The sequence below is a fragment of the Suncus etruscus genome, chromosome 13, assembly GCF_024139225.1.
Source record: "Suncus etruscus isolate mSunEtr1 chromosome 13, mSunEtr1.pri.cur, whole genome shotgun sequence".
Taxonomy (NCBI): Eukaryota; Metazoa; Chordata; class Mammalia; order Eulipotyphla; family Soricidae; genus Suncus; species Suncus etruscus.
Window position 1 is genome coordinate 1,465,477 of NC_064860.1, and position 17,750 is coordinate 1,483,226.

Consider the following 17,750-nt stretch of genomic DNA (forward strand, 5'->3'; position numbering starts at 1 on the left):
AGAGGGGATTATGACAGGGTGTGTGTTTCTGTGTTTTGGTAAAACAGGGTAAGGGGATTAGGAAAAACAGGGTGTGTGCTCTGAATGTTAATACAGGGTGTATGCTTAAAGCTTAAAGTGATTAGCTACATCTCCCCCTTCTTTTTTTTTTTTTTTTTGGTTTTTGGGTCACACCTGGCAGTGCTCAGGGGTTATTCCTGGCTCCAGGCTCAGAAATTGCTCCTGGCAGGCACAGGGGACCATATGGGGCGCCGGGATTCGAACCGATGACCTCCTGCATGAAAGGCAAACGCCTTACCTCCATGCTATCTCTCCGGCCCCTCCCTTCTTAACTTTATAGAAATAGGCAGAAATATGAGGTAAAACAAAGTAATTCGTGCCCAAAGGTTCTAAGAAAATGGTGGATGCCTCTATCTAAAAAAGTAAAAGAGTGGCAATATTTTGCACAGGCACAGCAAAAGTTGGGAAGAATAAAAAAGAAAAAACTTCTGGCCTAAAAACCTGGTGTCCCTATCTGTTGGACTAATTAAATTAATAAGCGTCCTGGATAGAGGTAGATGATGGTGGATGGGTGGCGAGGCCTTTCTCGGGGGGCTGCCTGGGTGCCTGCAGGTTCTTTGGCCTGGCGGGTATGAGAGTTCAGGAGAATGGCGAGAAAATGATCCACAAGCAGTCAGTAAAGTCAGGAGACATGCAGCTTTATTAAAGGCCCTAGTCACCAAGTGTGGCTTTCTAAGCTAAACAGCCTCTCTGCACCCAACTGTGTCTGGTCTCTCCATCCTGCCTCTTTCTCCTGAGGCTTCTCCTGAATCTCCCACTGAATCCCTCTGAATCTCTTTCTCTGCCCCTGAAGCAACCCCTTTGTTACCTTCCATACACCCCTCCCAGATGTGGGCTGGTCTGACCATCAGGTAAAATAGACAGGAAACTGGGGAAGGGGGAACACCTACCCACAAAGCACCCAGCCATAAGACCAACTACAGGCTCTGGACATACTAATTTCACTAACTCCAAAGGCTTGCTTCAAGGTCCCAGGAAAGGTTCTCCTCAATCAGAGTTGTTGCCATCAGGCTTCAGTAATCAAAGATGTTGGTGTTTGCACAGATCCTGTGTCGAAGTCTGGGTGTCTTGAAGCATTTCCTGGTATCCTCTCACCATTATGTGGCAAGGCAGGGAAGTCATCTGCCTTGAAAGCAAGTTGTTGCTGATTTCCAAGGCATCATTAGGTGGCATGTGAATCCACCCTGAGGCAAGTAGATGGCCAAACAATTCTATGGCCTTTCCTGGTAAAAAGTTGATTCCTGGTATAGGAGCAGAAAACCATGCAGGATCCAAATATGAGACCCAAGGTTCAGGGGTGATTGACTGATGTCTGAGTGACTGACACCTAAGTCAAGTCACTATGGTAAATTTTCAGGGTGGAAGGCCTCCATAACAAAAAATTTTGGAGTTCCTATCCCTAATGAATACTAACCCCTCTATGTCTAAAATTTCCCCATTTTAATGCACCAATGCAAAAATATCAGTGCTACAGGATACTGTTGGAGCATATGGGGTAATAATCACAAACCAAACTATCCCTATGACCTAGTTCTATCAAAAACACAAAACTCAAAGGATACTATCTATACTATTTACTATAGATTCCTACTAGCAGATCCAAAGAAAAGGGGGAAACTACATCTAAATAATATTCAATAAATAATTATACATATTGAGAAAATACACCTAAGAAATATACAAAGAAGGTATACATGTCGCCCTTTAAGTTTTTATGAAATAGTCTTAGGGGAGAATAAATTCAAGATCACATCTTCAGATGGCAACATGGTCTTATGGATCTGAAATAAATGGATCACAGCAGTCACAGATCAGGAAATGTCCTAGACCTGAGGGTCTCTCAAAAGCGGAAACCAGTTGCATGCAACAGTTCGTGGTGAAGGGAAGTGGGAGAAAAGAGGGCCGCCGAGAACAAAGCAGCAGCAACAAGTGGTGACATCATCTTCCCGGGCAAAAGAAACAGCTGTGTACACGAAGGAAGGGCTACATACAATACAGACAGACGTTACATACAATACAAATGGACATTAAACAGACATAGAGGTGGCCGCCACACACGTACTCACATACACACATAGATGGACAAAAAAGATTGAACCATATGTTGCATTTGGAAAACTGACCCAGGTAGATAGGATCAAAGTGTTTCAAAATATAAAACCACATGTCATGTGGAAATTTTTCCAATTCCTTGGAGTAACCAATATTGATGGAGAAGAACTTTGCTGAAAAAAGTCTTCAGGATTTAGAACAAACATATAACATTCTTAAAACAATAATAATATTCAAGGCGAGGATACTAATGTGGTGATGAGCACTTTAAAAGGAGTCTACAACTTGGAGTATTGTATCACTTGTTTTGGACATTCAGGTTCCTTTCCTGAAAATTAGAACAAAGGCATATGATATAGTAGAAAACTATCATGAACTAAAAATAAATTGCAGAAACATACTCAATGATTGAGCACTGTAACATGAATCCATAGCACTCAGATGCCTTATCAAAGGATCTCTATGGAGAAAGACATTAGATCATACAAGCAGGCATAATCAATAGAAAATGAATAATTTAAAATATTTGTTAAGATATCATAGTGAGCACAATATTATGAATCCATAGGAATATGTCACTGTAATGTGAAACCGGGGCATCCGAACTATATCTCCAAGAATCATTGTGAACAAAAACATTAAAAGGTTATTCGAATAGAAATTAAGATGCTAAAACATTCTAATACTGAGCACTGTAGTGGGAGTCCATGGCTACCAGATGCATTATGCAGCTGTGTCTGTGGTTAAAACATTAGAACATTAGGGGCCAGAGAGATAGCATGGAGGTTTACCTTTCATGCAGAAGGACGGTGGTTCGAATTCCGGCATCCCATATGGTCCCCTGTGCCTGCCAGGGGCGATTTCTGAGCATAGAGCCAGGAGTAACCCCTGAGCACTGCTAGTGTGACCAAAAAATAAAACATTAGAACATTAATATAGACATCTATAAAAAAGAAAAAACAGTTGAGGTCCGGAGAGATAGCGTGGAGGTAAGGCGTTTGCCTTTCATGCAGAAGGATGGTGGTTCAAATCCCAGCATCCCATATGGTCTCCTGAGCCTGCCAGGGGCAATTTTGAGGATGGAGCCAGTAATAACCTCTGAACGCTGCCAGGTATGACTCAAAAACAAATTAAAAAAGTTAAGGGGCCGGAGAGATAGCACAGTGGTAAGATGTTTGCTTTAGACACAGAAGGATGGTGGTTTGAATCCCAGCATCCCATTTGATCCCCCAAGCCTGACAGGAGCAATTTCTGAGCATAGAGCCAGGAGTAACCCCTGAGCGCTGCTGGGTGTGATCCAAAAACAAACAAACAAAAAAACAAAACAGTTGAACACCTGCTTAATCTAAACAGCTGTATCCATTGCTGCAGGTCTCTTTGATTTTTTTTTTTTTACTTTCTTTTGTTTTGTTTTTAGATCATACCTAGCAGCTCAGGGGTTACTCCTGGCTCTATGCTCAGAAATCGCTCCTGGCAGGCTCGGGGGACCCTATGGGATACTGGGATTCGAACCACCGTCCTTCTGTGTCTAAGGCAAACTCCTTACCACTGTGCTATCTCTCCGGCCCCTGCAGGTCTCTTTGAAATAAAAAAATAAATATAGGCTGCTGAAGATTTCACAGATAAGTTGGAGACTTCTGAAACTTCTTGATCACAGTTTGTTTCCTGCTCTTGTCCTTTCAAGTAGTCTGAGTTGGGTCTCATGTGCCACTGTCTGAGTTTTTTGATTGTGAGAATCTTGATTCTGGCAAGGTGTAGTGGGACCCAGAATTTTGTGACAGGGTTTCTATCTGTGGAAACATAAGAATATCCTTTTCCTCAAATGAGGAGATTACTAGCAATTCATTTATTATTCATTTTTACCCAAATAGGTAAATGATTTGTTTCCTGCACCTACGTAACTTCTTTAAAGTGTCTATATATTGGGCTGGCAGGATAGAATGGAGGCAGCACGTTTGCCTTGCTTGCAAAAGGACGGTGGTTCGAATTCCAGAATCCCATATGGTCCACCAAGCTTGCCAGGAGCAATTTCTGAGCGTAGAGTCAGGAGGAACCCCTGAGCACTGCTGGGTGTGACCCCAAAACCAAAATAAATAAATAAATAAAAAATAAAGTGTCTATAGGATTCTTCTTGAGGTAAATTCAGGGAGCTTGGTGAAAATAATGTTAAGGATAAAAATGTCCGTCAATGGCATGCCCCTTGTCCTATGTTTTAATATTTGAATTTTGAGGGTTCTGTGAGCTCTTTTAACGATGGCTTGTCCCTGTGGATTATAGGGGATTCCAGCGATATGTTTGATTTGCCAGTCTTTGCAAAATGTTTGAAATGTTTTACTGGGCCTTTACAGAGCTTTTGTCCATTTTTATGAATTAGGGGACTTCCCTGACAGAAAAATATTGTAGCATGAAGGTGCAAACAGCTTTGGCTCTTTCAGAAGTCGTTGTTGTTCCCAAGATAAAGTGTAAATATGCATTGACAATCACATGGAGATATGGTTTCTTGGGAAAGAAGTTGTCATGTGTAATATCCATTCGCCATAATTTATTTGTCTGTTAACTCAGGGGTTGACACAACTACATGTGTTCTTTTATCCAAAGGCACACAAAGGGTACACTATTGGCGATCTGTCTGGTTTGTCTCCATGGAATATGATAGTTCACATACAGGTGGCAGGTTTCTGTATGTAGCACTGCATGTTCTTCTGCAGCTGATTTTAAATATTGGCCTGGCTAAGCAGTCAGCAGTTTTATTTCCTTGAGCCATCGGCTCTTGTGTGAATGACAGAAGTTGGCTCAGAACGTTTTTTGGAAAAAAAAAAAAGGCTTAAAGCAAGTCTTGAACAACCTGTTATGAGCATTTAAAGAGGCGGAAACTACGCCTGGGAACAATCCTACCACATAAGCTGAATTGCTTACTACTACATTGCAAGACTCTGAAATGTGATAGTAAGGATTTTAAAGTAACAAGTTCCACTTGTTAAGCAGACTTGTAATTTGTATGCACTTGTGATTAGGGAAGGGCCAGAAATGCCACCTTTTCCTGACGATTACCCATCAATATAAAACAAGGGGACATCAAACATAGGGAAGAAATGGATAATAGAGGGGATTACAAAATGTGTCCTTTTTAAAGCCTTTTCAGCTGGATATGGGAGGAAACTTCTCCTGAAAAATCTGATAAGGTTCATTGAAGGGTCTCACTGAGAGATAATACACATTCTACTTCCTTTTTTTTTTTTTTTTGGAATTGGCAGGACTACTATTTCAGGATCAAAACCTAACAAAAAGAACCACTCTGGGCCTTGCTTTGATGATAAGAGCGGTGGCACAACAGTAAGGCATTTGCCTTGCACACATCTGACCTAGGACGAAATGCGGTTCAAACCTCCAGCGTCCCATATGGTCCCCCAAGCCAGGAACAATTTCTGAGCACATAGCCAGCAGTAACCCCTGAGTGTCACCGGGTGGGACCCAAAAATCAAAAAAAAAAAAAAAAAAGAATAAATCCATTCCAGAAACCCAAACAGTTGAACAATATCACCCTAGGTGGGAGAACAAGGAGTTGCTAAAATTAAAAACCACACCTTCTCTTCAGGTATAAATCTGGTAAGATAGGGCTTTTGGAGCAGGTTCATGAAAAAATCCTTTTGTGCCTTTTGAATTAAACACCTGGGCTATTTAAGTCTGGATCTCCTTCCAGTGTTCTGAATAAGTTGCTGAGCTCAGAATTTGGAATCCAAGGAAGATATGGATCCAATTTATTATCACTCAACAAATTTTGTAAATCATTAAGAGTCCTTAGATCTTTCTGGGGGCTCCAGATCAGAAAATTTAATTTTCATTCAATTGGAATGGGTGTGGACACTTTAACCTAGCGGATTGGTTAAAAAGGCAAAATCTCTGAGCTGGTGAGCTGGAACGGGGTTGGGTAATAAGACAAAACATCTGAGCTAGTAAAATAAGAGGGAGTTGTTCAAGAAATGTGATATTATTCCCTCCGTTGCTTATGCAATAGCACACCCAGAGGTTTGTGCAAACTGGAAATATGTATGGTAGAGAAAGTCTGTTGCACTTCAAAAGCCTAGTGCCCTGGTGAACATATGTTGGGCATAACCCCAACCTATTTCTTCTAGGCTATAAGGAATAACCTTCCAAGTCCAATTGCTAGGCCAGAGTTTTTAAAGCAATCAGAAACTTTAGCACATATTCAAACATTCCTTCAAAATTTCTGCCCTGAATTTTATGGTTTAACGTTAGATTTTATACTTTGATCTTAGCAATAAAAGCTATGGATTAGCTGAAGCATTCGGGTTTGTACTTCTGAAACTCCCTTCCCTGATGCGTTCTGATTTGCCAGGAATAGCATAAGGAAGTAATAAAATTTGAACTATGTTTTCATCTTTTTTAAAAGTCCAAATGTGGGGCCGGGCGGTGGCGCTGGAGGTAAGGTGCCTGCCTTGCCTGCGCTAGCCTAGGACGGACCGCGGTTCGATCCCCCGGTGTCCCATATGGTCCCCCAAGAAGCCAGGAGCAACTTCTGAGCGCATAGCCAGGAGTAACCCCTGAGCGTCACAGGGTGTGGCCCAAAAACCAAAAAAAAAAAAAAAAAAGTCCAAATGTGGGCACTAAAACAAGAACTATTATTTCTCCAATGTGGTCAGAATCTATAACTCCCAGATGAACAGAAATACCTTTAATAGTTATACTGCTGGAGCTGGAGAGATAGCATGGAGGTAGGGTGTTTGCCTTGCATGCAGAAGGATGGTGGTTCGAATCCCGGCATCCCATATGGTCCCCTGAGCCTGCCAGGAGCAATTTCTGAGTGCAGAGCCAGGAATAAGCCCTGAGCATCGCCAGATGAACCCAATAATTAAAAAAAAAAAAAGTTATACTGCTTCTCCCCATTATCAAACCAGAGTTTCTGAGTGAATTGGCCCTTTTCTGCCAGATCTTATCTTGTAAGGGCACTGAGCTGGTATAACTGCTTCAGGGCAGAGTATATTGAGGGCACAGCTTCCTGAAGTGGCAGGCCTTAATGAGCTTATGCTTTATTCTCTTGGGCTGGGTTGGGAAGCTGAATTTGGGGGGAGCTCAGGGGTTATTCCTGTGCTCAGAAATAGCTCTGTGCTCAGAAATAGCTCCTGGCAGGCAGGGAGTACCTATATGGGATGCCAGGATTTGAACCCTTGTCCATCCTGGATCGGCTGTGTGCAAGGCAAACGCACTACCATTGTGCTATCTCCACAGCTCGGGAAGCTGAATTATTAAGGAAAAAGTTCTCTGATTTTATGGGGCCTGGGATTGGCCCCTGGCCCAGTTTCCCAAGGCAAGATGATTAAGTCTTGGTTTGAAGGGGTGGTTCTGGAAGCCAGAGCAGAAAGCGTTTGCATTCTACAGTCTCTATGTAAATGTCCCATTTTTTCACAGTTAAACCAGTTCACACAGTCTTCACAGTTAAGCACGGGATAATTTTGACTGCTTATTTATTTCTGAGAACTTCCCTTCTCCTATCAGCAGCTCACAGGGCAATGGAACTCCTGCAGCTAACCTTCCAGAGTGATCTAGAACTTTAAGTTTAGTCTTAGCTCCTCCAGAAAACCACATCCTCCACTGTAAAAGTTGAAAAGCACTCAGGCAGGCCTTAGCCACACTATTAAAGTCCTGATGGGTCAAACACCCATCATTACTCTAGGTACCAAAATGGAGGAAGTGGATCATACTCTGAGCATGCTTTCTTAAATCAACCAAGATATTCCATACTTAATCTCATGTAGGTTGAAGTTTGATTGTTTTCCTGATGGGAGAGCGTTAGTTCTGGGTCTGTGTTAGAGCAAATTTCTCTGACAATTGGCAGTTGTGATGGGATTGGGGTGAGTGGTAATACTACAGATCTGCTTTCTGATACAGCATCTAATCTCTATTTTATCTCATTGTTTCATTTATTAAGCCAATGTCAGCCAGTGAGACAGCTGGCATCTCACCTGGCCTGGTGCCAGTGGGAGGTGGTGAATTACCAGCCCTAGGGCTTTTGGCTTGACCACATGTAGTTGCTGGAAATATACTTTTCCAGAGTTGGGTGCTTTTTAGAAACAGCGGGGTTGCTTCAGAAATAGTTCAAACTATTTCAGAAAGTTTGGCTCGAGTTATTCATATTTCTTGATACAGATGAACTATAGTAACAAGAAAAACCACTACCCGAGTAACCAATGTATAAATTACTATGTCGGTTTATTTTATCTTAACTGTTGGAACAAAGGAGGGAACAACATACATGAAAAGAGTCCAGGGTCCCTCAACCCAAAACCAAGTTATTGTTATAACTTTAAACCAAATAGCAACTTAAAAATCTGCAGCTTAAAAATTCACTTGAGCAAGAATGAGACTAGCCCAGAGAACATCTCACCAGTCGTAGTCAGAGTCCCTGCTCTGTGCACCAGTTGTAAATGAAGCCAGTAACATGAGATTCAAAGATGATATTGAAGTTACTGGAGAGGTCAGAGTCAGTCACTGGATGTAGAAGTCAGTGGTGAGGTTGGATCTCGGGCAAAAAGAGAACTCACAAAGAAGCATCCACCAGCCACATCAGGAGAGTAACTACATTTATTATAGGTGGGAAAGGAATATTTATATTAGGGAGAGCAAGGTACAGAATAAGGTGTGGACTCTGTGTTAGCCAGTCAGGTAGGATGAGAGAGGGGGAATTATAACAGGGTGTGTGCTTCTGTGTTTAAGGAAGACAGGCTAAGGGGATTAGGGAAAGCAAGGTGTGTGCTCTGGGTATTAATACAGGGTATGTGCTTAAGATGATGACTACACAGTGTCCCCCTATACCACCATGTGCTGAAGTGACCCCAGACCCACTGTGCCCCCTGTGCCCTGCCCCGGGGTCCCTACACAGACAGCCCCAGCCCAGAGCATCAACCCTTGAAACTGCTCTCTGTTCTGGCTGCTGCCATTGCCAAAGGCCTCATGTCTCTATCCATAACTGCATTGGTCAAGGGTCAGCAATCCCATCCTCCTGGATCAGTTTTGGCCTTGCAGATTGAACCCCATGTGCACAATTGTCACCTTTGAGCAACAGAGACAAGGTGGCGGCATGGGGCTAGGGCAGAGCTGTACATGTGCCATTCCCCGGTACCCTGGCTTACCCAACCATTTATGCATATAATGCCAGTACACCACCTTGAGGAGAGGGGCTATGGGTCCCAGCGTGGCTGCCTTAGGCGTCTGCCCAGCAGGTACCAGTGACTGTCAACCCCACTCGCACTTGTGTGACACCTTCTCAAGGAGCTTACTGCATCCCTGCTTTCTTCTCTGTTGGCCTAGACATGTGTGGACGCTGGACATGGCACTGCACTGTGTGATGGCCCTTGTCCATGGTGCTCCAGCAGTCCCAGGAGGGTGTGGCTGCACATTCACAGGCTCAGACAGGCTCTCAAGGGTGCTGGATGCTCAGGACTTACCTGGCTGCTGGGTCCAGAGGGAGCCACTGGTGGGGGCCCAAGCACCTGCCCACTTCTTTCTGATTCTGTTTCCTCCGTAGCTCTCGGGGTGAGGAAGGGCAAAGAAGGATCCATAACAAGGACATTCAGTGCAAACCCAGGAAGGGGCTGAGCACTGTGCGCAGACAGATGGGGTGGCTGCAGCCACCTCCCATCCAGCAGAGCTGATGATGCCTCTGACCTGGGGACACGGCAGAGAGTGGTGGAGCAGGGGTGTGACCCTCAGGAAACGTGTAAAATGCTGCTTCCGTGGTGTGAGGGCAGATGCAGGACTGATGTCACCATCGTGCACCGGAGATATCTCCAGGGATATTCTAGGGCCTCATATCTCTGTCCTTTCCCTGCAGCCAACAACAGGGACAGATTGCAGAGCACGACTGGCCTAAAGGTCCTTCGAGCTGGCATCGGGTCGGTGAGTACGGCCTGGGCCAGGCGCCCCTGCCCACGGCTGGGCTGCACACACACTTGCCATGCCCCACTGCCTCTGGGACCCTCCTGGGAATGCAAGTCTTCATGATGGGGGTGCAGGGCTGGCCTGTGGCTGTGGTGGACACCTCCCAGGTGTCTGGGGTCTCAAGTCTGCAGTCACCCAAGAGAGGTGAAAACAGGCCACACAGCCACAGCGTCCATGTGCTGGGTGACTGTCCACTGAAGCTGGGGGTCAGGGCTGACTGTCTACTCACTGCTGGGGTCAGGGTCGACTGTCCAGTCTCTGCCAGAAGCAGGGCCGACACCCCATTACTATGAAGCCCCAGTACTGCCCCCTACAGGCAAGGGCAACTCCAAGAAGGACCTGGCCGTCAGCCTGATTTCAGGGATTTGGGGAATCACGGGAGCTTGTTTTTAGGGTGATTTGGGGGAAACACAAGGGCTTGATTTCATGGCTTGATTTCTGGGTAATTTGGGGAAATCACAGGGGCTTGATTTTAGGGTGACTTGGGGAATTACGGGGCCTTGATTTGGGAAGTGATTCATCTCGAGGGGCTTTCATCGAGGCAATCATGGGAGCAGGTGGGCTGCAGGGGCTTCGGGAGTAAGTGGAAGCCTGTGTCATTGAATCAGCTGGGGCTGCTAAGAGCAGCAGAGTCCCGTGTTACCAAGTCCTGCTTGGGTGGTGGGAAGAGTAGGTTTTCAACAACGTCCCTTGGCCTCCTGGGCTGTGTTTGTAGAAATGATCCCAGTGACAGATGATCCAGGCTGCATAGCTGTGCCAGGGCTGCTCTCTCAGTGTCTTCCTGCTGCAGGATCAGCGGTGGGGTAGTGTGGACTAGAGTGCTGGGCAGACAAGTGGCTGGACTGCACACAGCTGACCAGGGAGGCAGGTCCCCTGGACCCGAAGGGCTGTGGAATGCTGGAGGTAGAAGGGGCTAGATCCCTGCATCAATCCTGTCTTATCCTCAGGCTCAAACTTCTCATATGCAGGCTCTGAAGTTCTAGGAATGCCCCTGGGGGGGTTGCAAAAGAGGTATTGGCAGGAACATGAACAGGACTGCAGCTCAGCCCTGCAGCCTCCCCATGGGCCATGGACATAGTTCAGGGATTTGGTCCCCTGGTCCCCCATGTCTATCACCATGAAGTGCCACATGCAGGTGGGATGTGGCATTGAACCAGTGGGGGGAGAGCAGGGAACTCAGAGGTTGGCCATGCCAGTAACAGCAGAATCATGAAGAAACCTGGAGCTGCTCAGGACACCCAGAGGCAGCATTTTGTGGAAGACCCAGGGCAGGCTCCTGGGGCAGGATTATCAGGAGAACTATGGAGCTATGGGGGTGTCCTTGACTCTCTCCCTGCGGAAGGCCAGCTCCTGTCTGGATCTCCCTCTCTAGGGTGCAGAGTCAAAGCTTCTAGAGTACAGTTGTGTCCCAGCCCTTGGACCCTCTCTGCAGAGCACAAACAAACCAGGAACCCCGTGGCAGGGTGGGGCTCTTGTTTCCACCCACCAAGATTACAAGAGTGAAAAACATTACTGCCGGGCCCGGAGAGATAGCACAGCGGCATTTGCCTTGCAAGCAGCCGATCCAGGACCAAAGGTGGTTGGTTCGAATCCCGGTGTCCCATATGGTCCCCCGTGCCTGCCAGGAGCTATTTCTGAGCAGACAGCCAGGAGTAACCCCTGAGCACCGCCGGGTGTGGCCCAAAAACCAAAAAAAAAAAAAAAACCTTACTGCCTCATTAACACATGCAGAAGAGGAGACTGCCAGTTCAGCCCAATCATAATGAGATGATCTCAAGAACTGTCAGTTCTTGGGCAAACATTATTTGCCCAAATTCTTATAAAAATCAGCCACAAATACTTACCTGGCAGGGGAGATACCATGATCACAAGGTGGTTTCCCCCGGGCGAGGCTCACCCATTGCACTTCGGGTGTACTGACCCCTGTGATTTCTCCAAATGTGGGAAATTCAACTGCATAATTTGTGGTAGTGGGGGACTGCATTAAAATTTAAAAAAAAATAGCCACAAATAATATTTGAATCAGAAAGGAAGAGAGGAGTCTTTGAGCACGTCATAAATATTAATGTTTGTCCGCTTGGGAGATGAAAGTCTAATCAAGGGGCGGTTGGTGCGCAGCTGCATTTGTAACCAGGAGGGTTTGTCTCCATCTCCTCTGGGTTTGATGTGGAAACCGGCAGCCCTCAACCCTGTGACCTCCCGCGAAAGCAGGGGGCAGGAGCATATGCCAACAGAACTGGTTTGGGCTGGATCTTCCCCATCTCTCAGCGGCCTCTGCCCACAGGGAGGGTCATGTCATATTGGACCCCGGGCCTGGAGCCTTGAATGAGGATGGTGGGAGGGACCTCCCTTCACTCTACAGAATATACAACAGACACACATGCAGAAACACAGAAACACATACAGATGCACAAATGCACAGACAGACTCATGTACACACAGAGAGACATATACATGCTCAGAAACACACACCAGACAAAGAGAATATGAGGCACATCCTTGCATATAGTACAGGCATAGATAGAAACACATGCACAAATGCAGAGACACATACAAACATGCATATACACACAGACACATACAGACAACACACATGCTGTATAGACACATTGAAACAAACATGCACAAAAGACAGGCGCATATACATACATAGATGCACAAACACAGTCATACAGACACATATAGACATTATAGACACTCCGAGACACATAGACACACAGGCACAGGCTGATCCCAGTTAATTCCTAGTTATCAGCTTCGTTTCTGCCTTTGTTTATAATTGTCATGAATTAGAAGACATTCTCCACGCATGACGCTTATGGAGCATAGCTGGTTTTTAAATGGCAACTGCAGCTTTGGGTGAGAGTCTGTACAGGTGTGTGTTACGACCTTGCTACCTAGATGCCTTGCCTTATGAAATCCCATTCTCCTGTGTGCAACCGATGGCATTCACAAGAGGGAGTATGGGTGCACGTGGGTGCAAAAGACAGTACAGAGCAGTCTCAAAGAAGACATGCGTGTATGTATGTAGATGTGAGTAGTGTGTGGTGTGGATGAGAGGATGTGAGTGCCTGAGTATAGGGTGTGCGTGTGATGTATGGTAAGATGGTGACAGTGTGCGCGTGAGTGTGAGGGTGGGTGCCTTGGATAAGAACTTGGGAGTGTGTGAGCATACGGTGTGTGAGTATGAGAGGGATGCATGAGAGGGATGTGAGGCTGGGTGTTTGTGTGTGAGGGTGTGTGTGTGAATATGAAAGTGTGTGTGTGACAGGGTGTGAGGTGTGGCCGCTATGGGTGTGGGTATCTTTGTGACACATATACTTTGTGTGTGTATGTATGCCAGAGGGTGAACTTTGTTCTGACCCCATCTCTGCATAAAGGTTCTACAGAGGTCCAAAAGCCAAAAAAAAAAAAAAAAATGGGGCCAGAGCGGTGGCACAAGCAGTAGAGCATTTGCCTTGCATGCACTAACCTGGGATGGACCCCAGTTAGATCCCCCAGTCCATATGGTCCCCCAAGCCAGGAGAGATTTCTGAGCATATAGCCAGGAGTAACCTCTGAGCGTCATTGGGTGTGGCCCAAAAGCCAAAAAGAAAAGAATAGAAAAGGCCTACCCGAATTGGGCTAGCTTGAAGACTGAATTGAGATGCTTGAAGGCATAGCTAGAATCAGGTCAGAGATAGGCCAGAAATAGATCCAGAGATGAGCCAGAGAAGAGGGTCAGAGACAGGGTGCTATGTGGTTTCCCCCATCTCCAACACAGTAAAGGGGCCTTCTCGGGGCCACTTTCAGGGATTCCAGCAAGTGAAGCTGCAGTTGTGCACCTCACCAGAGAGCTGAGTGAGCACCCCACCCCTTGGTTTCCTTTTGGGTCTCTAAGTCTAGCCATGATGCCTATGTGGCATCAGGTGGCTCAGAGAGCTTGGCCCAGGCCCACACAGCCTGATTCTGCTGCCACTGCCACCAGCAGCATCCGCTGCTCCCTGCCCCATGGGCACCACTGGGTAACCTGGACCCAGAGAACTCAGAGGGGGTACGGGCAGGTGGAAGGGTTCCCTGCCCCAGGTGCCTACCTGAACCACATCAGATGTACTTTTCTGAACTTATCCAGCAAACTCGGTTTGTGGGGCAGACTTGTTGCTGATCATGGGGAACGACCTCTCTGGCATGAGTAGTGCTGAGGAACCTCAATTAAACTCGAAGATAGTTCTGAACCAGTTGATCCCTGCTAGTCTGTTCTCTTTATTGAAAGTGGAAAACCGGGAGAATAATCCTGGAAACTCCTTCAATTGAAAGTCACTAAAATTTCCTTTCTCTTTTACCTTGTTTGTTGTTTGTATCTGTCAAGTACACTCTTCTGAGACATTTTCCATTCAGTGTCCAGCAGAATGTCTGCTCAAGAGATTCTCTTTACCAAGATGGATGATTGATGGATGGATGGATGGATGGATGGATGGATGGATGGATGGATGGATGGATGGATGGATTTGAAAGATGGGTGGGTGGAAAGGTAGATGAGTGGATGGATGAGTGGATAGGGATGGGAGGACAGATAGTATATGGATAGATGGATGTATGTGTGAGTGGATAACTGGGTGGATGGATGAATAGATGCACAGATAGATTATTTACGATAGATGATAGATGGACATATGGGTATTGAATATATGAGTGGGTAGATGGGTAAGTACATAAATGGGTATCTACATGGGTAAGTAGATAAATGGATGGATGGATGAGTAAAAAAATGATAGATGTGGGCCCGGAGAGATAGCACAGTGGCGTTTGCCTTGCAAGCAGCCGATCCCAGGACCAAAGGTGGTTGGTTCGAATCCCAGTGTCCCATATGGTCCCCCGTGCCTGCCAGGAGCTATTTCTGAGCAGACAGCCAGGAGTAACCCCTGAGCACCGCCGGGTGTGGGCCCCCCCCCAAAAAAAAAAGAGGTAGATGTTTGGGCAGATGGATAAGTGAAAGGATAGATAGTACTAGATGATTGGATTCAGAGGTGATCGATATATAACTGATGAATGAATAGATCGTTCCATAGACAGACACACACTTAACCATACACATAGACATGGACTTGGAGACACTATCACAAAGGCTCCGGGAAACTAAACTGACCTAGTGCAACAGAATGTCATAAGATGAACTACAGCAGCCATCTACATTTCAGAGGCAGTAAACTACATTTCTGATAAAATTCTGGTTTATGTTTATTAAATACTTATATGAAAAGCCTAGAACATGCTGAATAATACAAACCCTTCCTGATTTCTACCTGAGTGTGCTTACTACTTATTACTTTTTGTTTGTTGGTTTGGTTTTTGGCCACACCCGGTGACACTCAAGGGCCACTCCTGGCAATGCGCTCAGAAATTGCTCCTGGTTTGGGGGGACATATGGGACACTGGGGGATTGAACCGCAGTCTGTCCTAGGCTAGCACAGGCAAGGCAGACACCTTACCACTTGCGCCACTGCTCCAGCCCTACTTATTACTCTTATAACTTGTGTCACACACACTGCAGAGTGGAGTGTGGAACAGGCTCTGCCTAGGACTATTTGGAGACTTAACAGCATCATGTCCTGGAAGATCAACTGAAAGCACCTGGCAGGTGTGAAGAGATGGGCATGCAGTTGGGTTTCAGAGTCAGTGTGCAGAGATGGGTGTGAAGAGTTGGATTTATTGAGTTGAATTGCATTAACAGGTGTGCATAAATAGGTGTGCAGAGTCATATATATATGGCACACACCTGAGTCATGGATACAGCTGACCATGGATTACACCTGAGCCATAGATACACCTGAATCACAGATATACATACACCTGATCCACAAATACTTTATCCTCAGATGTACCTGAGTCACTGATATAGCTAAGTCATGGATATACCTGAGCCTCGGATATGCCTGTGTCCTGCATGCCTCTGGGCCATGGCACTCTTTCCAGTGGCTCCAACTCTGCTTCCCAGACCTTGGAACTCTCCCCTTGTCTGCATCTGAGAGGGGCAAGCATTATTTAAGTCTTCTAAAGTTTATTTTGCTATGATTTTTCATCTTGATAGACTTCTACATTTTATGTATTTAGACATTACTTTTGGTCTTATTATTTTAAATATGCATTAACTCTATTTGGGACACTCAGGGGTTACTCCTGGTTATACACTCAGAAATCACTCCTGGCTTGGGGGACCAAAAGGGATGCCAGGGGATTGAACCTCAGTCCATCCTGGATCAGCAGTGTGTAAGGCAAACGCCCTACCGCTGCGCCATTGCTCTGGCCCAACTCTGTTTTGTTTTGTTTTGTTTGTTTTTGGGGTCACACCCAGCAATACTCAGGGGTTACTCCTGGCTATCTGCTCAGTAATAGCTCCTGGCAGGCAAGGAGGACCATTTGGGAGGCTGGGATTTGAACCAACCGTGTTAGGTCTTGGATCAGCTGCTTGCAAGGCAAACGCTGCTGTGCTATCTCTCTGGCCCCCAAGTCTATTATTTTTGAAAACATGATTTATCTATATCTATTTGTAGAGATTGGCAAGTAGGTGGAGAGATGAATGAATGAGTGTGTGGGTAGATGGAGGCAGATAGGTAGACATCTAGACTAGATGGATGAAAACACAAACAAGAGGGTGGATTTGCAAGAGGCCATAGATTTGGGGAGCAGATTAGTGGACAAGGTGGGAAAGATGAAGAGGGGCTGAGCTGGGTGACGTTCTGGCTCTCAGTTTTCTGCTAGACCCTTCCAGCTGCAGTGAGTGCCCAAGACCCATCTCAGCCACACCTATACCCCACTAGTCATCTCTAAACAAGAGAGCAAGCGCCCTCCTGGGCATTAACCAAGGCTGCCTTATGCTCCTCTGTTAAGTAGGAGAAGCTTAGGAGAACCTTATTCAGAACGTCAAGGATTTGTGCTTTTGTCCTCTGATTCAGAAGTTTCCCAGTGCCACATGCCGGGGATGCTGGATGCCACTGCTCTGTGTGGCCACCAGGGGGCTAAGGAACAGGCTACACCTTTGCACCTGGGCCACCTTCTGGTGCCTATGTCTGCACCATTGCTCTCCTGGGAGCAGGCGCCCACAGTGGGTGGTGGTTGGCACCAGCAGAGTGCGGGTGCTGTGGTAGGGTATCGGCCCTTGTTGCCAAGGGCAGCGACCCTCAGCACTGCGCCCTCCAATTAACAATAATTAACTGTGAAATCAGCTGCCTGGACACCAGGCTGTCAGGGGAGTCGTGTGCCCTGGTCTGGCACAGCACAATGACAGCATTTAGCCACGGGGGTGGGGTGGGCGAGCATTGTCATGGCAATGTGGATCCTGGCCAGCTCCGCCTCCTCGCACAATGCATGGGCACCTCAGACATGATGCAGCACAGCGTTCTCTGAGGACTCCTGATGATGGGGTTGAGGGACGGCCACAGGGACCATGATGGGACAAGGGCTGTGGTGTGACAGGAAATGTGATGGAGACAGGGACTGTGACGGTGACAGGGACTGATAGTGACAGGGACTGTGCTCAAGACAGAGACTGCAATGGAAACAGGTACTGTGCTGGGGCAGGGACTGTGATGGTGACAGGCCCTCTTGCTGCTGACCGCCTGTGATGGTGACAGGGACTGTGAACTGGTAAGACAGCCTGTGATAGTGACAGGGACTTGTGCTGGTGACTGGCAGGGACTGTGAGC

The 17,750-nt window shown here is 46.4% G+C and overlaps 1 protein-coding gene and 1 pseudogene across 1 annotated transcript in view; both read left to right on the forward strand.

Moving 5' to 3' along the window:
* Nucleotides 1-17,750, forward strand: part of PTPRN2 (protein tyrosine phosphatase receptor type N2) — a 167,898-nt gene that overhangs the window by 96,397 nt on the left and 53,751 nt on the right. Inside the window, exon 12 of the mRNA XM_049785268.1 lies at nt 9,962-10,026. Coding sequence (XP_049641225.1) covers nt 9,962-10,026 — 65 coding nt within the window. The remainder of the gene's footprint in view (nt 1-9,961; nt 10,027-17,750) is intronic.
* LOC126026353 (uncharacterized) lies at nt 11,905-12,051 on the forward strand (annotated as a pseudogene).